At 43.3% G+C, this 26,378-nt stretch overlaps 1 protein-coding gene across 1 annotated transcript in view; it reads right to left on the bottom strand.

Annotated features, from left to right (window-relative positions):
- Positions 1-26,378, bottom strand: part of PALM2AKAP2 (PALM2 and AKAP2 fusion) — a 340,888-nt gene that overhangs the window by 177,646 nt on the left and 136,864 nt on the right. The window contains exons 4-6 of the mRNA XM_064176851.1: positions 14,395-14,509; positions 13,632-13,653; positions 2,398-2,499 (exon numbers count right to left, since the gene is read on the bottom strand). Of these exons, the coding sequence (XP_064032921.1) occupies positions 2,398-2,499; positions 13,632-13,653; positions 14,395-14,509 (239 nt within the window). The remainder of the gene's footprint in view (positions 1-2,397; positions 2,500-13,631; positions 13,654-14,394; positions 14,510-26,378) is intronic.

The raw sequence follows: 26,378 nt of genomic DNA, 5'->3' as shown, positions 1-26,378 counted from the left end.
ACATCCATAAAATCATCTCTGTTCAGTGGAAGTTCCTCACTTGTCCTGAGCACTACAGCACTGCAGAGAAGGCAGTGGACAGCCCACTGACTGGCCATCTGCTATTTTCTTGGTAAGAAGTGGCATTCTGAGCTCCTCTGGAGATCCTGTGTTTCTCCTTGTCTTAAAAATGAAATAAATAGAATAAATTATCTGTGTTATGACTTTTCAGTGAAGGCTGCTGATTTTCTTGTGAAATAGTTGAGGGCCATGCTATTTCACAAAGTTTCAGTGCAGAAGAGGATGCAATCTGCCAGACTGCACAGAAGACTTGTATAGTAGGCCTGAATTCAGAAGCTGATGGGCAACATCTAATAATTAAATCATGTGTAACTGGCTATATTTAACAAGAGTTGAAAAATACATCTTTACATCTATGGTATAGAGTACTGGTAAATGGCAACAAGTTATTATGAAGACTTGGGGCAACAAGTTGCAGTACAGCTTGGAAGACTCTACCCCACTAGCTGATCTGATCTAGAAAGTTAGGTGTGGATCTTAGGTATTTTATGTTCAGCTAATCTGTTTAAGCATTTGCCACCATCAACATATTTCTTTCACCATGATTTCAGCAGCAGGTTTCCTTTCTGTTTTTTTTTTTTTTTAGACATTAGCATAACGTGCAGTTTATGTCCTTCCTCAGGGATCACATAAAAGCTACTTGTGCAAGCCAGTGAATAAACAGCCACGAGTTTCTTAGAGAGCTGCCAGTGAAATGCATTGCCATGGGAGAAGTGAGTAACAGAACCTGACTTATCTGCTCGTGTGCATAATGTTCATGCTCTGCAGGAAAACTTAGCAGCCCAGAATGCCGGAGTAGCTGGGAAAATTAGCTAATGCTGATCTCTAAACTGTCTGCATCTAACCAGGGCTTATTTGATACCAAATGAGCTCTATTTATAAAATGTAAAACTATCTGACAATAGACTTGACACCGAAAACAATACTTAAAGATGACTGGCAGTATTAACAAGTACAAGTTTTCTGTACAAGCTTTAATTACAGTGTAACGTGATGCAGTGCTTCATGACAAGTTCCCACCATGGAGATGAAAAGATCTGGGTTCTGTTTGTTGTGTGAATTCAGGGGCTGTTCTTAAAAACAAACAAATACATAAATAAATAACCAACTTTGAGCTTTTTTTTTTTTTTTTTTTTTTTTTTAAGATGTTTTCTTACAGTCTACCTGTAAGCACATATACTGGTGCTTTTCCTTCAATGTTTTGCACACATACACATACACACACAAGATATACTCATAGAAGACTACATGGACAAGGCTTCTGGGTCATCCAAAGAATGAAAGAAATTACTGTCTCCTTGGTGCTGACAAAATGGCACAAAACACACAGGGAAAAGTTTGCTTTTAAGGCAGACCAGGGTAAGCACTGGTGGAAGGGACATTTTTGAAATGGCTTGCAACAGAACTTCAGAACAAAAGGACAAATCCCAGAGCTATGTACAGTGTCTTTGCTGTAAGCATTGCATTGCTATGCTTGTTAACCCATTCTTCAAATAAGCCACTTTTCTTTCCCACTCCTCCAGAGACCTCTTAAGCAGACACCAAAAATTTGGTCTTGAAATAGGACGTACATCATTTGGAAAAGAAGGACGTTGAAAATAAGAAAAAATATCTGTCTTTTAACAACCACATCGTTACAGTTAAGAGACATACTCCACCAGAAAAGCGTTAGAAAATTCTCTGTATGACTCCAAGCGCAAAACATGCCATAGCTTTCCACGTCTTTTCCCCAAGAGGAATGGCATAGAAATAAGATAGCTTTCCACGTCTTTTCCCCAAGAGGAATGGCATAGAAATAAGATAGCTTTCCACATCTTTTCCCCAAGAGGAATGGCATAGAAATAAGATAGCTTTCCACATCTTTTCCCCAAGAGGAATGGCATAGAAATAAGATAGCTTTCCACATCTTTTCCCCAAGTGGAATGGCATAGAAATAAGAGAAAATGACACAAACTTTTGAAGCACATATGAGATCGTGTGAGTTCCTGCCTGCCTCATTCTTCTAAACGGGATTTGCATGGGTACAAAGGATGAGGGGGAAAAAAAAAAACAACTTGGCCTAGATACCTTATATCAGCAAGAGATGGAAACAACTGAATGTTACCATGTAAGAAAAAAACCGGACATGTTTCCTATGATACTTGTTTGTATTTCATCTACATTGTTTCGAGAGTACTCACAGCTGCTCAAAAAGCCTTGACTTATTTACAAAACATGGAACAAGGCATTTCCTGGCATTTAAATGATACCGGAACACCAGACCCATTAAGGTAATATAACAAAAAAAGTTCATGGCTACTGGACTAGTAGTATAATACTTTGTTCCTTGAGACTTACCAGCTACTCTGCTTGCTCCGTCCCACCCAGGAACTGGCTCTGCCGTTCGTGAATAGAGGGTTGGGAGTTCAGGGATCTGGGAGTAAATGTAATTTACTGCATCTGGTGTCAGAGAACAGGAAACAGTTAGATTCGTGTTACGAACCCCAGTGGCTTCATTGCTTAGACAGCAGAGTGTTGTCAGCCCCGACAATAGTCACTGGAGCTTTGTTCTAGATAATTGGATCAAAGCAAACAAAGTGCAAAGTCATTGTCGTGTGATTGGTGTTCAATAGACTAGCTGAGGCAGGAGGGAATGGGTCCAGATGACTCAAACCTTATGTCAGTTGAATACATAAAATTATTTGTCAGGAGGTTCTGGATTCATCAAGTCTGTGACTTGTAAAATAGGGTGGAGAGAGGGAGAAGGTAAGGAGCAAAGCTAACATGATATTCATGACATTTCAAATACAGATATAAAAGCCTGAAAGAGCTAGTGTTGACTGAACTGCATGAAAGGCAGGCTCTTTTGCACTAGTTGTTTCTAGTATTATTGAGTGAGCATCTGACTTTTTGTCTGTAATGCTGAAATTTGGCTAAAGGCAGGATCACACCATGTCAGGGGTTGGGAGGGACCTCCAGAGATCATCAAGTCCAACCCCCATGCCAAAGCAGGATCACCTAGGGCAGGCTGCAAAGGAAAGCATCCAGGTGGGTTTTGAAAGTTTCCAGAGAAGGAGAGCCCACAACCTCTCTAGGAAGCCAGTTTCAGTGCTCTGCTACCCTCACCATAAAGATGTGCCTCCTCAGATAGAGGTGGAACCTCCTGTGTCCTAGCTTGCACCTGCTGTTCCTTGTCCTGTCACCGGGCACCAGCAAAAGGAGGCTGTCACCTTCATTTTGATACTCACCCCTATCTACAAGAGATGATGGGCAGGGAGCCTGTTGTGACCTTTAGGTAGTACTAAGTGCCTGTCAATTCTGCAGTGTCATCACTAACAAATCCTGAACTAGTAGAAATCTGTCTTAAAGAATACACTTGCCTTACATTTGAGCTTATGATTCTTCAAGTATGACCTAAACATGTGGGTTTTTTTTTGAGGAGAGACACTAAAGACATCTACCAGGACATGAAAAATATTTACCAGGAGATATTTTGTGGCTGCTTTGAATACAGGTAGGTACCCTATATTTACCAGGAGATATTTTGTGGCTGCTTTAAATACAGGTAGGTACCCTATATTCTGGTAGCATTTGGTGGCTGAGCTAGTGTTGACTGAACTGCATGAAAGGCCAGCTCTTTTGCACTGGTTGTTTCTGATATTACTGAATGAGCATTTGATTTTTTTTTTTTTTGCTCCTAATGCTGAAATTTAGCTAATCACAGGATTTTAGGAGTTGGAAGGAACCCCCAGAGCTCAGAAGAGTAGAGCTCAGAGCAGTGATGTGCACAGAAAAAAAAAAAAAACTATTAAAAAAAAAATCACATCTGGAAATGCTTCCAGTTTTGTATGGAAACAGTTAAATTTCTGTTAAAAAATAAGATCCTATCTCATGAGAAACACAGCACTCTTTTTCCTCCAAGGGTACCTTGCTGGTACAATGTTTAATTTGTCAAGCCCTTGGCATGGCCTGTTCCATGTGTCAGGGTAGGACGCACCTTTCCTGGGGCTTCTTGTTACACACAGGTGAGATTGGAAGATCAGTGCATACCATAAAAGTGAAGTAGTGAAAATAGAGAGTAAATGAAATGTTCTGCTTGGCTGCATGTAGTGAAGTGAGATACTTTCATCACACTCCCTGTGAGTTAACACCCATTTGAGAGAATAAAACCCTACAGTTGGTAGTATCCTCAGCAAAGACACGACATGGTACACCTAATCCCAAGGTCTGTTACTTTGGCAGGAAACTTTGCCCTGGTATTAGTGAAATTATTTTACTACTTTAACAGCCTGCAGTGGCCACCAGTGCTGTTTGGTCCAGGGAGATAGTTGCAGTACCCAAGGAGACACTCCATCTCTGCATGTAGATGACTCAGGTAAGGAGGACCCCTTTCCTTCTTCCTTTGCCAGAGGAGGATTGCATAGAGGCACAGCATAAATTGATTCCAGAAAGCCAAGAAGTTAGTATGGAAGTTCAGTTAATGAGCAGACAAATTTGAAAAAAAACCAAACCAAACCAAAACCCAAACCAACCAAACAAAAAAACTTGGCCAAAGAAATATTGCTTTGTTTCCTCCTTCACTGGACAAAGGGCATTTTCAATGCATACTGTTTTCTCAAACCTTTTTTATTTTTAACAGCAGACCTTAGGAAAAATAATTGTTTAGGACACAGCTGATTGAGCAGTGGCCAGCAACTGCTGCTTTATTTTGCAGGGTTCTTTGCCTGTGATGAAAAATTGGTATAATGCTTGGTGTTCTTGTTCTGGGAAATATGACCAGCAAATGAGAAGGCCTTTATTGAAAAACGAAGCAATTTTGCAGAAGGAAGAAGTGACTGTGTTTGTGGTTCAGAATAAGAAGGCACTTTGTGTTCTGGAAAGGGCAGAAATTTAGTAGTTATTCACCTTGGAACAATAGTTTCAGTACACACTGATTCAGTGGCTTGAGTGACTGACCTACCTGTCCGTGTGTGAGTTAAGTCAATGCATACTTGTGCTGCTTAGCTAATAGTCCTTACTTACTTTGCAGTTTGTGAGAACAAATAGGTATACTTAGGGTACAGTTGTCATCTCAGGACACTGCAGGAGGCAAAATCTTTTGCAAGTGTTCATTTTTCCCAAGTGCACATACAGCAAACTGTGCTGATCATCCTGGCAAGATCAGTTGTACAGCTGGGTGGTGAAAATCCCACTTTGATATTGTACATGACTGTGGACCTTAGAAAGCTGACAATACCTAGGTAAGTGCTAGGTGTTCGTGAATGCTGACTCAGTTTGGTAACTCCTATGGATGGTACTTAGAACAAAATATTAAAAGATCAGCTTCAGGGCTCCTGATAATCTCTCACTATTGTCCTGAGAAGGCGATGTGAGGGTATGAGAGTGATTCTCATGTACTTTTTCCTGAAGCCATTTGTATGTGACTGAAAGAAGCTGAGGTTTAACTAATTCTGCCAGTTCATGTTTCACCCCCCTGCAAAATCAAAGGAGCATGCTCATTGCCATTTATCTCACTAACAACAAAGGTTTGTTTTCACTTAGAACCTTTAAAAGGTATGTGAGAGGTCGATGTTGCAAGGAGTGGATGAGCCACAGAATAGCATTTCATTCACAGGAGAAGTAATACAGAACATAAATTAAAGCATTTGAACTGACTCTGTTTGGCATCTTCATTTCAGTCTTTGATGAGTAATTAATACCTAAGGATGCCATAAAACGTGTCCTTTGGCTTTTTGTACTACTTACAACAAACTGTGTTTTAGAACTATGGAGCTATTCCACATTACCAGACAGGTAAGTGCTTGGGAAAATGTATGGGCCAAGGTAATCCTTCAAGGGCACTTACACAAACCTGAACCTTCAGACTGCCCAGAATAGCTCCCACGCAGAAGCTTGTGGCCAAATGTCAGTCAAGCTCATTTTCCAAAGACTGGATTACCTTTAGAAAGCCTGACTAACCGCTAACATTAGTGGTAGTTCTTCTGCAGATAACAGCTTCTAGGGATTGGATTTTCCACTTGAGAAACCCTTTGGGGGTCCATGGGGCTATGCCAGAGGGAACAGAGATTATGACCCTCCCACCACATTTGTAAGACCATGAATGGAGGTTTTTCTAAAAGTAGAACAGCCTGGCTCTGAGTTACTGAATCGTGCTTTAAACTAGTGGACTTGGGTGGAAGGGTCCTCAGCATCAGGATGGATGAGCGCTAACACCAGAGCAGCAAGAAACACTCCCCAGCCCTTTCTAGAAGCAAGAATGCTAGATTAATCCACCTCAAGTTCATGTGTGTCATTGTATGTAATCTGGGCAACAAGCATGAGGAATTAGAGCCCTGTGCTCAGTTTGTCACAGGAAACTTGGTTGGAAAACTTCCAAAAGGGGAAGACCACAATAGATGGCTTAAAACACTTCCAGAAAGGTAGGAAGGGAAGAAAAGGAGGGGCAGCTGTACTCTATGTGAAAGAGAGACCTGAATGTATAGAAGAGCATTCTGGAGACTAAGTGACATCTATTGAAGGAACATCTTTGCATCAAGATTAGAAGGATCGTCACCAAGAGGGATCTTTTGTTAGGCATCTGTTACTGACCTCCCAGCCACGATGACAAAGCCAACAAAATCTTACTTTGGGTGCTAAAGGAACCTGCTTCTGATGTGGGAGCTTAAAATACCCAGATACAGGTTGGGAAAACAATTCTTAAAAAGGTGCATAAGCTGTGCATCAGGTTCCAGGAACACACTGAGGACTGCTCTCTCTTACAGATGCCAAACATACTGACTAGAAACAGTGCATTGCTAGATTTACTGCTTGTAAACTGAGAAGACTTAACAACTTCCTGGCTGGGAAGATTATAACCAGCCAGCCACAGAAAGTCCAAAAGGCTCTTGCAGTGTATCAATTATAACTTCTTGATGCAGGTAGTGGAGGAACCAAGAAGGAGAGGTGCACTGCTGGACTTTGTATTAACTAATGAAGAGGGACTGGTTGAGGACATTAAGGTCGGGAACAGCCTTGGGGACAGTGATCATGACATGGTGGAGTTTAGCATTCTACAGGGTAGAATCAGACCAACAAGTAGAATTGCAGCTCTGGACTTTTGCAGAGCTAACTTTGTGCTCTTCAGGGACATGCTTAGCCATGGGCTAAGGCTCTGGAGGGTAAAGGAGCCCAAGAAAGTTGGTTAATTTTTAAAGACCACTTCCTCCAAGCTCAAGCCAGGTGTGTTCCCCTGAATAAAAAATCAGGTAGATGTGCTAGGAGACCTGCATGGTTGAATAAGGAGCTCCTGAAGGAAATCTCAGGGAAGAAGGAATCTTACAACTCATGGAAGAAGGGATTGGTCACTTGGAAGAACTATAGAGAAGTAGTTAGGGCTTGTAGGAAAGCAACAAGGGCAAAGCCCTCTCAGAACTGAATCTGGCAAAGGAAGCAAAACAGGACAAGAAGAGCTTCTTCAAAAGCATCAGTAGAAAAAGGAAGAACAGGAAAGGTGTGGGGGCACTGCTGAACGAGGAGGCAGCCTTGACAACTGGGGATGCAGAGAAGGCAGAGTTGCTGAATGTGTTCTTTGCTTCAGTCTGTACACCTAAGGCTGAACTCCACTGTGTACTCCAGACCCTGGATGAAGGAGAGGAAGCCTGGAGGAGAGAACCCTCCTCACTGGTCAGTGCAGACTGGGTTAGGGATCAGTTACACAAATTAAACATTCACAAGTCCATGGGCCCTGATGAGATGCACCCAAGAGTGCTGAGAGAACTGCCTCATGTTATTGCTCTGCCACTCTCCATCATCTTTGCCAAATCGTGGCACACAGGAGAGATGCCTGAGGACTGGAGGAGAGCCAATGTCACTCCAGTCTTCAAAAAGGGCAAGAAAGAGGTTCCAAGGAACTATCAAGCAGTCAGCCTCACCTCCATCCCTGGAAACATGATGGAGCAGCTCCTGCTGGAGGGCATCTCAAGGCACTTGGAAAAGAAGAAGGTTATCAGGAGTAGTCAGCATGGATTTACCAAGGGGAAGTCATACTTGACTAACCTGATAGCATTTTATGTTGCCATAACTGAATGGGTAGATTCAGGGAAACCAGTGGATGTAGTCTACCTTGACCTTAGCAAGGCCTTTGACACTCTCTCCCATGACATTTTAGTGAGCAAGCTGAGGAAGTGTGGGATGGAGGAGCCGACAGTGAGGTGAGTTAGGAACTGGTTACAAGATAGAGTTCAGAGGGTGGTGATCAATGGTGCCAGGTCTAGCTGGAGAGCTGTGACCAGTGGTGTCCCCCAGGGATCAGTGCTGGGGCCAGTCCTGTTCAGCATCTTCATCAGTGACATTGATGAGGGCACAGAGTCTGCTCAGCAAGTTTGCTGATGACACCAAGCTGGGAGGCTTGGCTGATACAGCTGAAGGCTATGCAGCATCCAGAGAGACCTGGACAGACTGGAGAGCTGGGCACAGAGGAACCAGATGAAGTTCAACAAGGACAAGTGCAGAGTCCTGCACCTGGGGAGGAATAATAAACTGCACCAGTACAGGCTGGGAGGTGATCTGATGGAGAGCAGCCCTGTGGAGAGGGACCTGGGGGTCCTGGTGGATACCAAGTTAACCATGGCACAGCAATGTGCCCTTGTGGCCAAGAAGGCCAATGGGATCCTGGGGTGTATAAGGAGGAGTGTGTGCAGCAGATCAAGGGATGTTCTCCTCCCCCTCTACTCTGCCCTGGTGAGACCTCATCTTGAATACTGTGTTCAGTTTTGGTCTCCCCAGTTTAAGTGGGACAGGAATCTTCTGGAGACGGTCCAGTGGAGGGCTATGAGGATGACTACGGTACAGGAGGGCATGGCTTATGAGGAGAGGCTGAGGGACCTGGGGGTTTTACTCTGGAGAAAAGAAGACTTAGGTGGAATTTGATGAATGTTTATAAGTACCTGAAGACTGGCCAGGAGCAGGGGGACAGGCTCTGCTCACTTGCTCCCTGGGATAGGACAAGGATCAACAGGTGTAAATTGCAGCACAAGAGGTTCCGCCTCAATGCAAGGGGGAAGTTCTTTACTGTAAGGGTCCCAGAGTACTGGAACAGGCTCCCCAGGGAGGACAGGAGTCTCTTTCTCTGGAGAGTTTCAAGGCCTGTCTGGATGTGTTTCTCTGTGATCTGTGTTAGATAGTACTGTCCTGCTCTGGCAGGGGGGTTGGACTCAATGATCTCTTTGGGTCCCTTCCAACCCCTCACATCCTATGATTCTATGATCCTGTAACTACCAATAATAGTCTTAAATACAGTGACCACGACATTGTGGAGCTTAAGATTCTGATAAGCACACTGAAGACCAGTAGCAGGCCAAAACTCAAATTTCAGAAATGCCAACATCAATACACTCAGAGCCCAGCTGCAAGAGATTCTACTGGAAGCATCCATAGAGTGTGAAGGAGCTTGTGAGTCCTAGGAGTTCTTCAAGAGTGCCTGTTGAAAGCACAAGAATGGTCCACCCTCTACAAAGAGAAAGGTAGAAGCTTGAACAAAAGAAAACCCTGGTTTAACTATGAGCTTTAGGTGTAATTAAAAGCAGAAATGAATCATACTAGTTATGGAAAGGCAGACAAATAGCCTGAGGACTACAAGAACCTTGCTAGGGCATTTAGGGATGCAGCCAAGAAGTTTAACTCTCAGCTAGAACTGAAATTGACCAAATATGTCAAGTACAGAAAGAGTTCTTCAGGTTTGTGATTAGTAAGCAAAACCCCAGAGAAGATAATGGTTAATTACTACACAGGGCAGTCACTAGCAATTCTGACAAGGCAGATTGCAAGATCAAGCAGCTGTGACAACCCATGTGTTGACCTGCCAGTAGTGGGAAAAGGGCTGGTCTATGGCCTCTTGCAAGGGCTCAATCCAAATAAATCCATGGGCAGGGTTGTAATCTGCACCACGGTGTTAAGAGGAGAGGCTGACTTTGTTGCAAAGATTGCTGCCTGTGGTGTTTGAAAGCTATGGAGCTCAGGGGACATCCCTGACAACTGGAAGAAGGAAAAATGTAGCATTCATCTATGGGAAGGGACCAAAAGAAGATGCAGGAAACTACAGGCCCATTGGTCTTGCTTCATCTCCTGGAAAGCGAGGGAGTGAATCTTCCTAGATTCCTATGAACCACATGAAACAGGTGATTGGGAAAAGCCAGCCTAGTCATACCAGACTAACTTTCTGCAACAAATGAACACCTGCCCACGTGGGAAGAGCAGAGGATGTTGTTTACACAGACTTCAGCAAAGGTTTTCACACTGTCTTCTGACAGTCTTCTCCTGGACGAACTGGCAAGACAGAGATTGGATGAGTGGGCTGCAGGATGGGTACAAAATTGCCTAACAGGCTGCACTCAAAGGGTGGTGGTCAACAGGTTGTACTCAGGTTGTCAGAGGTGCTACAACTGTGGCATTTTGAACTGTGGTGGATTAAATTAGTTACCTAAACCCCTACAACTCAAAAGCATTTGCTAAAGAGTCTCTACAAGACACATGGAAAACACTCTGGGAAGATCTGTTTTTGGCTCCTCTGAGGACATGCTTGTCTGTTTTGCTGTTGGCCTGCACAGCTGGTCAAGATCAGAGGAGACAAAGAGCCTCTGAGTGATGCACTGGGACCTAAACGATGCAGGCCAGGTTTCTAGTGCTGCACTTCTGTCAGGCAAATACTAATACATACCAAATGCCAACAAAGGTTTGTGTAAACTCTAGAGTTGCTCTAACTGTGGCTGTTGTATGTTGACTGAAGTAGCAATATGTAGTTTGCATACAGATGGCCAAAGATGCAGAGGATTAATTTACCCCTGAGGTAAATTTCAGCAGTCAAGGGATTTATATCAGATTTTAATGTGGCTTGTACTTTATATATACATAGGGCCATAAACGTACATATATGCAAAGTAAGAGCTTTGTCCTCACCATTTTCTCATGAAGTTCATGTGTTGTAGCTCTACAGAATGTCTGGGTTTGACTACAGACCTGAGCAGCAACAAACTAATGTAACTCCTAGCACCATCTCTGGCCTTGTTTAGTGGGCAGCTTGCCAGTGACAAGATACCAAGGAGCTGGCAGAAGCACGACTGCAGATGACGTGGCTACAGCCTGCAGCTTCAGCAGTGATCTATGAAGGTAAAGTGTGCTTGATAACCTGGAAAATGTGGGATTTGTGTTTATTGTGCCTGGATGATTTCAAGCTCAGAAAATGCTCATTGATAAACACAGCTGTTTTCTGGGTAGGGTAGGAAGCACACAGTCACTTGATCTGCCACTGGCACTCACGACTACTTCTCCACTACCTTTGCAGCCTTTGCCTGCACCCTTTCTAAACTCCCTATATTTGTTCTTTCTGTGCACTCAGAAGCACTGTCACGGCCATATATATGGCACAAAAACGTGTGCAGGGACATAATAATGAGATAAATCACTTTCAGTGTTTGTTTAGAATAAAGGAAGGGATGGACACAGAGTAAACTAATGTGAGATTTATGGACTCAAAGCCACCACTCAGGACGCGGAAGCAGTTGAGCAAACTGCTCCAAAGGGTTGATGTTGGTTTGTATCATACAACCTTCCTGTACAACCCAGTGGCTCCTACCATGTTCCTCTGCACCATGTGTTACAGATGGTGCCAGACAGGTAGCTGATTTTCTGCAACAAAGCAAGCTCTACATCTTTTTGCTGGAAAGAGAAATCTGTGGTACCAAAGAGGCTGCAACCAGCTATGTAGGTGTGTTCTTCCTGCCTAATCAGCTACCCTTGCAGGCTGTTTTAAAGAACAGAAAACAGAGGGCCTGCTCAGCCTTAATCGTGTGAAGATGTATGGTCACATCCTGCTCACAGTGGGACGGCTAAGAGGACAGCCTGCAGCCTTGGTCATCCCTCGAGGAGAAGACTACATTACTGCTTAGAGGATGACCCAGGCCTATATCAGCCCACAAGGACAAGCTGTCAAGAGGAAGAAAAAAGATGTATAAAGCAAGTGATGTGGAAAGAAAGAGATGCCACTTAACTTATCTGTACCCTGTGATCCCCCACTTTCCACATTTGCTCTGGAAGCACTCTTCTCTCTCTGGCAATAATCCTTGCTTCTAGCTCAGTCTGTGAGGGGAGGATGCACTGAAAGGAGGCAAAATCTGGGGAGCAGTGAGGCTTCTCTTGAAACTAGTGAAATGCCAAAGTGCTACAAGAAAATAGCTTTGGGGAAACTACTGCTTCATCTTTGCTAAACAAGGCTCCCTTTATCTCCTGTTTTATCACAGCACACATGAAGAGACAGACTGTATCTCACAGGAGTCATTAAAGCACACTGTGGGTGCTATTTCCCATAGGCACCGTTCCTTTTATTTTATTTACTCTGCACAGGAACAGAGTATCCACCATTCTGAATTTTTATTCACTTTGTGGTTACCAATTTCAAATGCTCCAGGAGGAAGGATACATAGAAAAGTCTCCTTGGATATAAAAAGAGATCAGATGATAATGATGCAGATACCACATTGCCAGGTGAAAACATTAACAAATACTAGGTGGACTGTGTCATTATCTTCAGTTGGGTTATTTGTTCTTTGTTGAGCTATTCATTCTCTGTTTGTGCAGTGGACAATTTATCATTTGCTAATGCAGCAGACAACAGAAGGAGTCACTGTATATAGATTTTTGAATTTTATGTTATTTTTGTTGACAATGGGCTTTACTGTAAACCTTGAATTATATTGCTACAGAAGTAAAAATTGCTGAAATAGGTATTTAAGTGAAAAAAGAAAATCCTCTTACCAAGTAATATTAATCACAACAGAAAGACACCTCCAAGTCAGCTCATATACTGCAAATTAACCTTCCATTGTGTCCCAGTGCTTTAATGTTAGGATATTTCTCTGCTATATTGACAGTATAGTTGGGCATGTCTTTGTCAGTAGCTGGAAGAGCTAAACTTGACCCTTTTCTGGCTCCTAAAGGTCCTGGAGAGGCACTACAAGAGACTTTCTAGTTTCCTGGGAACCAGCTGTATGATTTGCTCACTCAGGCACCTAAATTTACAGCTCAATATTTTGACCGATCACACATAGTGTGACACTGAATTCATAAATCAGGAATTACTGCAGCCTCATCCACTCATGTGAGGTCTTCATTCTCTAAGAACTATTACACAGACAGCAGCATTCATTTTAATAGCTGTTCCTGCATAACATTGTATTTAACTGCTTATGAACAGAGCATGAGCACATGAAATAGAGAAGATCGACCACAGAGAAGTAGACAGGAGTCTGCAGCGCAGGGCTACCATGTGGTAAAAGAGGTCAATAGCACAGAAGTTGTATGACGTCTGGTTTAAGTCATCCATGCTGTTCTTTCCCCTTGTGTGCACTTAAGCAAAGGAGCTCGCCAAAGCAACACTGTTTCACTGCAACAGTGACAATTGTGTTCGCGCTGCAGCAATACCCATGGAAAAGGTAATGGCTTTAGCAATAAACCAGGAAAACAAAACGAAGGGGGAAAACCCTTTCTCTGCAAACCTCTGCAACAAAGCTAAAGTAATAAATCTCGTTAAGCCCAAAGGTATACAATAAAAAGGCACTTACCACCATCCTGGTGTGAGTAACTCTGTGAAGGGAAAAAAAAAAAAAGAAAAAAAAAAAAAAGAAAAAGAAAAAAAAAGTATGGTTAAATCTTTTATACTTTCAGTATAAATTGCATAAAGTCTTGACTTTTATGCTAGGTTTGTTTTTACATTTTTGGTGTCAGGTTTTTTGTTTTGTTTCATTTATTTTTTTTTAAATGGGCAATTGAGGATGTGGCTCCTCATGTTTCAGTGGCATTAAAGGCTGAGGGAGAGGGACATGGTGTAACGAAAAAGAGAGCACTGATCTTTGTTGCGGGTAGTAGTGCTCAGAAGAAGCATCTGTGGCAAATGCCACCATCTCTGGGGTGACAGTGGATGCAGGGAAGTTTGAAATGCCTTTCAGGATCCTGCTGGCATCTTCTAGTGGTGACAAAAGCTCCCATTGTTTCCCTGCAGATAAACTATCAAGACAGTCTCTGAAATTCCTTTTCAAAAAAAAAAAAAAAAAAAAAAAAAGCTTTAGTGGGAAAAGGAAATCCAAAGAACCCAACCAAAATAGATCTAACACCTCCGTATCTTTTCTAGTCCTTTTCCTTCTATTTTGAGCTACATATACTCTGCAGCTGCCCTCAATCTTCCCATAAGCGCATGAATTATCACTGCTGCTTTCAAACACTGCTAAGAGTCTAACTCAGGCTCAGTCTGTGCCCAAATGTGTTTTGTGGGGTTTTCTGGTGTGGTTTTTTTTTTTTTTTTTTAAAAAACTACTTTTTAAAATATACCTTTTGCAAGTTGTCAAAGGATTTCTCAGTCTCCTTTAGCTTCTCCAAAATGATTTGTTCTTTGGCAGATATTTGGGATTCCTCACTTTCTAATTTCTGTATTTCTTGTTCCAGCCTGTAGAAGACATACAGACATGTACATACACACAAAAATAATACATGTAAACAGTATTTCAAAGAGCCATAGTATCCTAAGCAGGAATTAGCATCTCAATGGTCATCAGGAAAAACTTTCACCTTTGTTACTTGCAGTGGCTTTCCTAGCACATTAAGGACATGTTAATTATTTGTAAAACAGGTCTAGTTAAAAGAAAAATAGCAATTATCTTATTACTTGCACAAGCATGTACAGATTAGCTAGAAATACGCCTCAGTATGCCTTCACTTTAATTCCTGTAACATCTCTCAGATTTGCACTTTCATTCCAGAAACCACAGCATGGGATACAACCATAAATAAGCAGTAATAATTAGATGAATAGATGTCTTCCAGTGCTTCTGTACTCCAGGCAGTGAAACCAGAAACAGCCACAACCTAGCATTCAACAGGCTGTGTCAAGAGTTGACTCAGTACTTTGCTCACACCCAGCAATAACACTTTGGGATACCTACCTGTGCGTTAGACCTCAGAGGCTTCAGATAATAAAATACACAGACTACTCTGACTTACTCTTCTAGCCACTAAGCATTCAGCAATCTCTTATCTTTTGTTGAGACCTAATGGCACTCACTCCTTCAGATGTGCTGACTGTGACGTTTGAATCAGGGTTAGATTCTCCATTACTTTGTATTCTCCTTTTATTGACACTATTCATGCACGTGGAAGAATATTGTCTCTTTCTCCCTCTCTAACTTTATGTATGCCTTCATCTTTCCTTTTTCACTTTTGACAAAAAACTATATTAAAAAAGATGTAAGATGAGTGCTTTTGAACAGTGATGGTTACCTAAAGCTCCCTCTACCTACACCAAGAGATGTACCTGCTCATAGAGTGTTGAAACATGTTTTTTGGCATGTGACAGATCAGCACTACCAAGTACTTTCCTTATCCAAGGCTGCTTGCTCCTGCTTTTCTGCTGCCACTTCTCAAGCAAAGGTTCAGGGCACTGATCCAAGATAAAGGCACACAATTTTGCTCTTTCCGAGACCAGTTCAGCACAGCACTTCATTAATGCTTGTTAAGTCATAAGGCAGAAGGCAAGGAGAAGGTGACAGTGATCAGGGAAGGAGGAGGGAGAAAGAGGCTGCTAATTTCAGGTGCTTGACAGTTTGAGTTGCCTGTGAAATTGATGTGTCTAAATATAGATACAAGGGTCTAACTTAAGGCACCCACCTGGGGAATTTTCCTCCACTTTCTAGGCATGCTAGGATGAAAGATGTGTGCCACTTGCTGATAAGGCTTTTCATTAGAGGAAGGCAACTGTCATTGCCTCAAGTTGTTGCAGATGGAAAGGGGAGAGTCTGCTTTTCTGAATTGGCTGAACACTTAATAGTCTCAAATTCATCGTGGTTTGTTGAACTACCATTTTTCTCCTTTTAAGGCAACCCCATAATCTCCAAGTTGAAATTACTTAATTGCAGTGATTTAAAAATGAACTGTTGTAAAGTACTGCTCCAATCCACTTGAAGTTGCCTCCAAACTAACGTAAAAACTTTTAAAATGAAAAAAAAAAATAAAATCCCACAAACCCAACAAAAAACAACCCAACCCACAGCCTCACACAACTTTATACCACTTGCATCAGTGCTCTCCAGGTTTAAAGGCTCAGGTAGTGCTACTGACGTACTGAGGTAACAGAAATACTCAAGGGTACACTTTCCATGCGATCTGTTGTATATGCTCACCAGTAAACCATCCCAGCACTACAGAATGCACTGGAAAATTTGGCCCTAGAGTGTTCACCATTTACTTTGGGCTGTCCTTCCACATAAATGTCACTCAACAATGCAAACACTAAAACCACAATGCAAAGATGGTTTTGCGTGCTTGATTTATTTAGGTGAGCTTCATTATCAGAATTGCTAAGTGGTAAGGAGAACTGCATGCTTTTTTTAGTAACAAGATATGACATAGACTGGCAAGCTTGGTCTGAAGACCAAAAGGCACTACTGTCACATCTGGTTCAAACAGTTTGTTATATAATGGTTTAAACAGTAATAAATCCATTCAGAGTGCATGGGTACACGTATGTATACACATGAAGTGTTTACATTCTTCCTGTGTAAACCTGTTAAATACTGAATAATGTGCTTTTCTTCTAGGCCAGTTTAAAAAGGATGTGCCTTATGTGTCATTTGACACCTGGCAAGGAAGCCTTAAATTTCCTTTGTTTCTGGCTGCTTAGCAGATTTCAGTCTGGCATTTCAAAGATGGCCAAACAATAAAGCCAGTTAGATAAAAAACCTGCAAAATCTGAAGTGCTGTAGGGGGAAAAAAAAAAAAAAAGAAGAGATTCATCTGAGGCAGAAGTGGTGTAAAGCGGACTGTTTGTGTAGGTGTTTATTGGCCCAATCAGTTATCTGATCACTGGAACTTGCTAAACCATTTACATAAGAAAAATGGGTCTGGGAGTCCAAAATTCCTTTGGCATAGGTAATTTTTTCCTCCTCCTTTTTTTTTTTTTTTTTTTTTTTTTTCCCCCCACAGAACTCTATTACCCCAAAATATTATAGAAACTAAACTGGGAGATTTCACCACTCAGAAAGCCAAGCCTACCTTCTAGCCTACTCTATCTGTCCTGCAACTTTCTTTAATGGACATTTGAAGGTGTAAGAGGATTTTTTTTTAAGGGAGCCAAGAAGGCCTGGCTGTGTAAGACAGGTGACTCTCTGCTCAGGTTCATTGTAGGATGAGGGAGGTTATTCTTCCCCTGTACTCAGCACTGCTCAGGCCACACCTTGAGTCCTGTGTCCAGTTCTGGGCCCCTCAATTCAAGAGAGATGTTGAGGTGCTGGAACGTGTCCAGAGAAGGGAGACAAAGCTGGTGAGGGGCCTGGAGCACAAACCCTATGAGGAGAGGCTGAGGGAGCTGAGGGTGTTTAGCATGGAGAAGGAGGCTCAGGGCTGACCTCACTGCTGTCTGCAACTACCTGAAGGGAGGTTGTAGCCAGGTGGGGGTTGGTCTCTTCTGCCAGGCAACCAGCAACAGAACAAGGGGACACAGTCTCAAGTTGTGTCGAGGGAAGTATTGGCTGGATATTAGGAAGTTGTTGGCAGAGAGAGTGATTGGCATTGGAATGGGCTGCCCAGGGAGGTGGTGGAGTCACCATCCCTGGAGGTGTTCAAGAAAAGCCTGGCTGAGGCACTTAGTGCCATGGTCTAGTTGAGTGGCAAGGGCTGGGTGCTAGGTTGGACTGGATGATCTCTGAGGTCTCTTCCAACCTGGTTGATTCTATGATTCTATGGTTCTATCCTGCTATGAGGGAGAGGAAACTACAAACAACAGAAGGGATACTGTCTTTTGGACCACATTCTGCTGTCATCTGGGGGTATCCTGATTCCTTGGCTAGTGAGATTACAGGCTTGTAGACAATTCAGGATGGAAGTAACCTCGAGGTCTCTATCCCAAGCTTCTGCTCAAAGCAAAGTCAGTCATGAGATCAGTTCATGATGCTTATGATTTCTTCCAGTTGGGACTTTAAGCTTCTCATTGTAGGAATTTATTTATTTTATTAAAAAAAAAAAAAAAGAGGTTATTTGCAGGTTTTTTCTTTTTCAGTCTGTAGCTAACAGATATCATGCCCTGCAAAATTCAGAATAGAACCCTTCAGTCCTGCAGGGGAAGGGGATGTGCTAGACTGCTAGAGCAGGTCTAATACATGTGTTTGGTGTGATTGTAACCTAACCAGGCAGCCACACAAGTGTAGGTAAAGTAGGCAGTGCAGTTTCTGAAAGGACTAGTGGTAGAAGCAGCGAATGAACGGCTTTGATGCCGGCATGACGGAGCAAAGGAGCTATCAGGCAGCATGGGAGGTCTGAGAGGCTAAGAGGGATAAGAAGAAGTTGATACTATGGTATATGTATATGTACATGTACATTTATGTTTAGCACTCTGTACAAAATAAACATTGTGTTTGGATACTGGGGTCTGTTTTGTGCTCTAGCCTGAAGGAGGTGAGTGCATTTTCAATAAGTGTTTCCCATGCTAAGCTTTTAAAAGCTACAGATCCAGGCTGTCATTTTACTCTTTACTGAAAGGCAGAGGCTGTTCTGGCACAAGGTGCCTTTACCTGGAACTCATGAAGGACCTCAAGCAGGATTCTACAGGGCACTGACAGAGCTGGCGCAGTCACACTGCCTTCCAAGTGAAGCACACAAATCCCCAGTAAGCAGAAATATGCCTAAAGAAAACAGACTCCTCTGTTCAGCTAATTAATTCTAGCAGACACAAGACTTTTAAAGATACCTACATTTCTCTCAGTAGTGTTTTCTTTTTTTAGGGTGGGATGGTAACAGCATTACAAGAAAAGATCACAGCTACAAATATGTGGACCAGTTTCTTTAGCCTATACTAGCTCTGCATGATAGGTTGCACCTGAAAAATATACATGCCATTTCTGCAGTGAAGGTAGAAACATAATAGAAGTTATATCTGCAGTACATACACTGACATGTCAGTGGAAAAAAGAACATCCATCAGCACATATGAGTACTCAGAACTTAAGAGGAAAACAGGAAAGACTTAATCAGAGTAAACACTTGGAGGGAAAAGGTGACAGATGCATATGTAGAGTGGGGGTCTCTCAGCTGTAAACCTGTTATTTTGCTTTTGCTTGACTGACTGCCCTAAGTCACCCTGAAATAAAAGGTACAAAGAAGACATGGTCCTGTATATCAGTAAGTAATGCAATGCCAAGTCTCTCAGAGCTGGACATCCTGAGGTGTTACAGCTGGTATTAAAATGGTGGATTCATAACCGGAGAACTGCAACAAGCCTCGCAGATGCTTACTAAACAGAACGTTAAACACAGGCTTGCCCATTGGGATGAACACAATCCCTGCACAAACTCAATGCCAGCCTCAAGGATCTTACCTGCATGAAGCCTTTGACCAGGCAGCAGAATCACAGAATCAATTAGGCTGGAAAAGACCTCTAGGATCATCGAGTCCAATTTATCACCTAACCCTTCTAATTAATTAAACCCTGGCACTAAGTGCCTCATCCAGCCTCATTTTAAACACCTCCAGGGATGGTGACTCCACCACCTCCCCGGGCAGCCCATTCCAGTGTCAGTCACTCTTTCTGTGAAGAATTTCTTCCTAATGTCCAGCCTAAACCTGCCCTGGTACAGTTTGAAACTGTGTCCTCTTGTTCTGTTGCTGATTGCCTGGGAGAAGAGAACAAGCCCTGCCTGGCTACAACCTCCTTTCAGGTAGTTGTAGACAGCAATGAGGTCTCCCCTCAGCCTCCTCTTCTCCAGGCTGAACAGCTGCTCCTTGTAGGGCTTGTGCTCCAGCCACCTCCCCAGCCTTGTTGCCCTTCACTGGACACGTTTAAGCACCTAATCAGAACCAAGACCTAAAAATGTGCAGTGTCCACCCTTCTGTAAGCACAGAGATGTGCCTTTTCCTTGGTGCAAAAAAGGCACTGACGAATATGCTTCACACTGTGGGCTGCTTATTCCCATTTCTTGGTCACAATAAAGGTTTTTGGGGCAGTAGGGTACCCATTAGCTTGCCCAGGTTCAGAATAACCTTGGAAAATAAACTTGAGAGGGGAAGGGGAAAGGATTGCCCCTGCCTCATGCATAAGTCTTGCTTTCAGGTTCTTTGAATCAGAACAACTGGGAATGGTACCCTCAATGCTGGTTAAGCACCTCAGCTCTTGACCTGCTTCCTCAGCTGCCAAGTAGCAGCAACACAACTGTAAACCAACAGCCTAAGAAACACAGGATGAAACCTACATGCCACAGCTGTGAATGGTGCTCTTCATTTGCTGCAGAGGAGGGAGAAATCACCAACTAAATACTTAGTCAAATTTCCACATTGGTTTTGTTTTCTTTTTGTAGTAAACACTGGCAGTTGTGCCAGAGCCAATCGGACCCATTTGTGGATGCCACTGTATACTGACACACAGCCACTGCTAATGACAAAAACCTGCTTGATTTCAGGTCTATTGGAGGACCTGAAACAGGGTTCTAGAGCTGAGTAATTCAATGTCTTTTAGTTTAATTCTTTCTGCAGAGCTCATCCTTTTTGAACGGCTTAGCCCTCAAAGAGGAAAGCTGCTTGTGCACATCTTATGATTTCCAAAAGGCTGTTGTTTACAAAGTGCAGCTGATAATCAAGAGCAGCAAACTTAATTAGCATCTTTGAAAATGCAAAACCAACCATGACTTGAAAGAGTGGGAATACACTATCACCAATCAGTGCTTGGAAATGAGATTCAGTCACAATGCTGAACGAGTGCGCTGGCAATCTATACAAATTGTCTTAAACACACAGGAAGAGAAACAATTTATTTCATCAAGCAAAAGTTGCAGCTCAGTACCAGCTGATGATGTTGGGAAGAGATGAAAAGCTGCCTACAATTCCCTTTGCTGTTTGAAGTAAATGTGCATACCCAAATGCATAGAGAGATGATATTTTGCATCTGACTGGTTTACGGCCAGGTTTATCTCTGCCGGGTTAAACAAATCAAGGCTAACAAGTCAAGCACTGGCCACAAAATCTCCTGACGAGGTGCAATCCACAACAATCATTACCCTGAGGTAGTTCACAAAACGTTCCCTGCTCCTGGTGTAGAAGACTTAGTGTCAGTGTAACACAAATGACTTGACCTGGAATTGCAGAAGGTACATGCCTGAGTTCCTTTCCTTGACAAAGTAACATTGTTTGTGTATTAGTTTTGTCAGCGGTTTGCCTGATGCAGTATTAAATCTCCTAAAAGGATGGAAGCCTTCAGTGCTCTCTGGGGTGATCCTTCCTCCAGCTAGAACTACTTTTGCACAATCTGCTTTTTTTCTCTGATTTAGAATGATGTTATCTCATTACAGTGTCATGTCCTCTTATCACCTTAACACATAACTTCTTGTGCTTATGGAATTCATAATCCAGGTCATTTGTGGATTTCTACATGCATGAGACTTCAAAGGCAGAAGTTTTTTCCAGTCTTCTTCAAATAGGAGATGTCTCCAGCCTGGGTGAGACTGCAACTTTCCACTGCCTCAGAAGACAGATCACTGACTGGAAATCAGTGAATAGTTATGCCTTGGATGCTTGCCCTTATGGTTAAGGAGCACATGGCTTGACTCTTCTTTGGGAAACACAAGGGGGAAAAAAAAAATAGAGAGAGAGAGAGAGAGAGAGAGAGAGAGAGAGAGAGAGAGAGAGGGAAAAAGTCCCTGGTCTGAATCCAGTCCCTTGGGCAGTGTCCGAAGAGGTGAAGCAGCAAAGAGTCCACTTATTTTCTCCCAGTCTGCCTATTCATGAGAATGCTCAGATCTGAAAACTCCTACTTATGCTCCTCACCAGGTTCCAAGCAGGATGACCAGGCAGATTTGACTGAGACCCTTTATTTCCCTGACCAGCTAAGTAACTCTGATAGTTTAAACCACTCTGACAGAGGCTGGCTTTTCAGTTATCCAGCTTTTATAGGCTCTTGTATTTAAGACAAATGGCACAAATGCCCTGGTTTCTTGGCCCAACCCTATGAGATGAAGATGAATACTTAGGCTCCTCCTGATGAACCTGGGTTTTGTCTCTCCTCTTCACCATTCCTATAAGCTTCTTTTTCCCTGCCAGCCCAGAGAAAGGGCAAGCCTCTTGCCTCTGGACTCTCTTGGCCCAGTGTCCAAAACATTAAAGTAAATTAAGTGGGAAGCACAATGGATATAAAAGGTTCCACAAAAGTAGGCATGCAGCTCTCTGTGTCTGGACAAAGCAGGAGTTGCATCAGACAATGTGCAGGACTTACACTTTAAGCACAGAGATGCATCATCTGTGGTTTGTTGTTCAGTACCCACTGCGATAGAATGAGAAGGGCAGGGAAGACAAAACAGCCAGATGAGAGAGGACAGCTGGAAGGTGAGACTGCAAAGACTCAGGGAAAACACTAAGCCCCACAAAAACTTGCTTGCTGTCCTGAAGACACACAAGAGTACAAGGATCAAACATGTCCATATGGCTTGCTGTCTTGAAATTCTCTCCCCCTCCCATGCTGTGTGCTTGGTTGCTGTTATTAAGGCCCATTTCAGAGGACTAGCCAGCCATTTTGAGCACAAGGAATAGGCTCCAGAAATGCTACGGTGATTGTGGTGGGACTTGAGGTCAGTGTTGCTCAATGTGTCCAGGCGAAGGAGGATTATATGTACAGCACACACACAGAGACTAGAAAAGCAACAAAGGTGTGGCCATGCCTGCAAAAAACAGTTTGCTGGCACACTGCAGCTAAGCACATGAAAAATCATTTAGGTTTAGCAACAGAAGCCAGCAGTTCAGCTGCACAGAGGACTGTGTTATCTATGTCTTGGGAGAGGTCCAAGAAAGAGGGAGAGCAATTAGGGGATGACAGCTGAGAGCTGGCTGCTGCAGCATTACTCCAGGCTAGTGTGGATGTATTATCCAAATGAATGTGGGACCTTATTGAGCACCCACACCACCAGCTGCCAAGGAAGGAGGATGTTTTTGCACAATTCCTATGCAGAACAGTGTACTAGAGATACACATTCAGTTACCTAGCAGCATTCACAGGGCAGGCAGGAAGCCTGGGAAAGGGTGTGAGCTTTATCTCTACCTTTCCCCCCTCCCTATTTTTAAGGACAGGAAGTGAAAACGAATAAATAAAGTACATTTATAGAAGTATTTGCCCTGAAGAGATTTCAGCCTTTCAGGTACAGACTGGGAATACATTTTTCACCCCCAATTTACAGTGTCAGTCAAGAGATATGCTGTGAAGGGAATTCAGGGCAGAGTATACCAGGCAAAGCCTCGCAGCAGAAAAGGACTTGGGGGGTACTGGTTGGCAGCTGGTTATGAGCTAGCAGCGTGCCCAGGTGGCCAAGAAGGCCAACAGCATCCTGGCCTGCATCAGAAACTGTGGCTGGCAGGAGTAGGGAAATGATTGCCTCCTTCCCTCTACTCAGGGAGCACTGTTGAGGCTGCACCTCGAACACTGTGTTCAGTTTTGGGCCCTTCACTACAAGAAGGACATTGAGGTACTACAGCATGTCCAAAGAAGGGCAACGAAGCTGGTGGAGGATCTGGACAAGGAGTCTAATCAGGGCAGCTGAAGGAACCTTTTTTTTTTTTTTTCTCTCTTTTTTTCCTTTCTTTTTCAGTCTGAAGAAGGTTGAGGGGAGGCCTTATCACTCTCCTGAGAGAAGCTGTAGTGAGGTGGGTATCTATCTGTTTTTCCCAAGTATGAAGTGATAAGATGAGAGGAAATCACCTCAAGTTGTACTGGGGAGAGAATTTTGAATGGATATTAGTAAATATTTATTCTGAAAAGATTGTCAAGCCCAGGAATAGGCTGCTGAGGGAAGTGTTTGAGTCACCATCCTGAGAGGTATTTAAAAGATGTGTAGCTGTAGTGCTTAGGGACAGGGTTTAATGGTGGACTCAGCAGTGCGAAGTTAATGGTTGAACTAAATGATCTTAAAGGTCTTTCCCAGCCTAAGTGATTCGATGACTCTGTGACACCACATGCACATCCCTTGAGTTGCAGCAGAATAGCTACAAGCATATCCTAAGCAGGCAGCTGCTGCAAAGTGGGCTGTGTAACCTCCAGGTTAAGTGGCTGTCCACAGCACAAACTTCAGACAGATGTCAGCTGTTCATTTTCTGTCCTTATTTAAAAATATAGCTGTCTTCTGTAGAGGTCATAGCAGAAATGCAGTGAAATTCTGCAGGTCTGGAGTGCAAGCAATGCTGCACTGAAAAGAAAATACATGGGAGGCTGAGTTTAAAGGCAGCACCATCAGCTGGGGCTGGAGTGATTGTGTTGTTTTTTTGCCTGGACCACAGGTCAGTGCAGTTTTTTCCTCAGCTATTTGCCTTGTCTTCCTGCTCTTGCACTGTGAGACCTGGAATGGTGCTTGCTGTGCTGCTCCACTCTGCTCTTCCCAGGAAGCTGAGGTGGCTCTTGCACATCAAGTCCTGCAGACAGCAGCATTTCTGCCCCTCTTGACCACTCACAAGTCACTGCAGTGAAGGGCAGGGGCAAAGAAGACAGTGCAAATGGAGCACTTGAAACAGCTCCAGAACATCAAGATGTCAGATCTGGTAGTGACACAGACTAGTGTTTAGAAACTCGTCAATGCTTGTCTGCTCTTCAGCAGTGGAGCACTCTTGTACCTCAAGTGTGCACTTGAGCATGCACAGGACAAGCTTGGACAGAAAGCAAACTGATTGCAGTTATTTCTGTGGGGCTCAGGAGCCAAGAGCAGACCCCTGATGGTGCCTCAGGAACACGGCAGGTTTTCCCAACTTGCTCTGAATCCAGTTTTTCTCTTGGAAGATGCAGCACACAATCCTAATTCCTTTTCATCCCTTCTACTAGGACACAGGAGCTTTCACTTGAACTTAAAGAGAAATTTCTTTAATTTGAGGGCAACAGTGCACTGGAACAAGCTGCCCAGAGATGTTATGGAATCTGCTTCTCTGAAAACCCGCCTGGACTCATTCCTGAGCAACTTGATCTAGGTGTATTAACAGGGGGTTTGGCCTAGATGATCTCCAGAGGTCTCTTCCAACCCCTACCATGCCAAAAGTCCATTATTCAACTTTGTGAATCAATTATAGCTATACATTTGGATCAGTGGCAACTGTTGCTATGAGCTGTTATCAGTTTCAGGTGATCTGAGATCTGCAGGTTCTCTTTATTTAAGCTAGCTCTTTAGCCCTGGCACATTTTCTGCCAATACAGTGCAGAAGATCAGAAGATTCTAAACCAGCCTCATCCATCTCCTCCCCTGCTCTAACAGCTCATCTTGTTCCTTGTCACATCCTCTCTCATTCCTCTGTTGCCATCCCTTGTGGGTTTCAGCCATTCATCTCCCTTCCCTGTGCCTTATGACTCCTGGCTATTCCTGCCTTCCTGCAGCCCCTTTGCTCCTCTCAGCCACTCTCTTATTTGTTACTTTTCCAATAATGGAACTTCTTTTCCTATTAAAGTATTATCCCTAAGTGTACTGTCTCCTCATTGTCCTTTCTCTTTTATTTTCCTCTTTCACTTCTGTAAGACAAGGGCATCCACTTTTGACCACACAACTAAGGTTTTCATCCGCTGACAGGTTCTCTCATCACTTTCACTAAAGGTTGTGCTTCTCAGTAAAGAGGTCTTCAGAGCATGCAGGATCATGCTTCACATGGGACAAACACTCTTTTCAGATTCTAGGGTGAAGCATACATGCAGGTTTACAACTTCTATAAATGTTATAGAATCATAGAATCAACCAAGTTGGAAGAGACCTCCAAAGTCATCCAGTCCAACCTAGCACCCAGCCCTAGCCAGTCAACTAGACCATGGCACCAAGTGCCTCATCCAGGCTTTTCTTCAACACCTCCAGGGATGGTGACTCCACCACCTCCCTGGGCAGCCCATTCCAATGCCAATCACTCTCTCTGGGAAGAACTTCCTCCTAACATCCAGCCTATACTTCCCCCGGCACAACTTGAGACTGTGTCCTCTTGTTCTGTTGCTGGTTGCCTGGGAGAAGAGACCAACTCCCACCTGGCTACAACCTCCCTTCAGGTAGTTGTAGACAGCAATGAGGTCACCTCTGAGCCTCCTCTTCTCCCGGCTAAAGTATCAACTGTAGCTGATAGAAACAGCCACACTTCAAAGGAGGGAGTCCATGTGTGCTCACACTACACAGTGCTACATATAATCTAGACCGCATTATTTATATATATATATATATACACAACATATGGTATGTTATATAGCTGTAATTCCCTAAAATATATCACTCACCTTCTGGTGAATTTCTGCTTCTCACAACCACTGGGAAGTGGTGATAGAGGCTGCATGAATGCTGCCATTG

Source organism: Pogoniulus pusillus, chromosome Z (genome assembly GCF_015220805.1).
Source record: "Pogoniulus pusillus isolate bPogPus1 chromosome Z, bPogPus1.pri, whole genome shotgun sequence".
NCBI lineage: Eukaryota > Metazoa > Chordata > Aves > Piciformes > Lybiidae > Pogoniulus > Pogoniulus pusillus.
The sequence above is the reverse complement of the archived record's forward strand: the minus strand, read 5'-3'. Positions and strand labels throughout refer to the sequence as shown.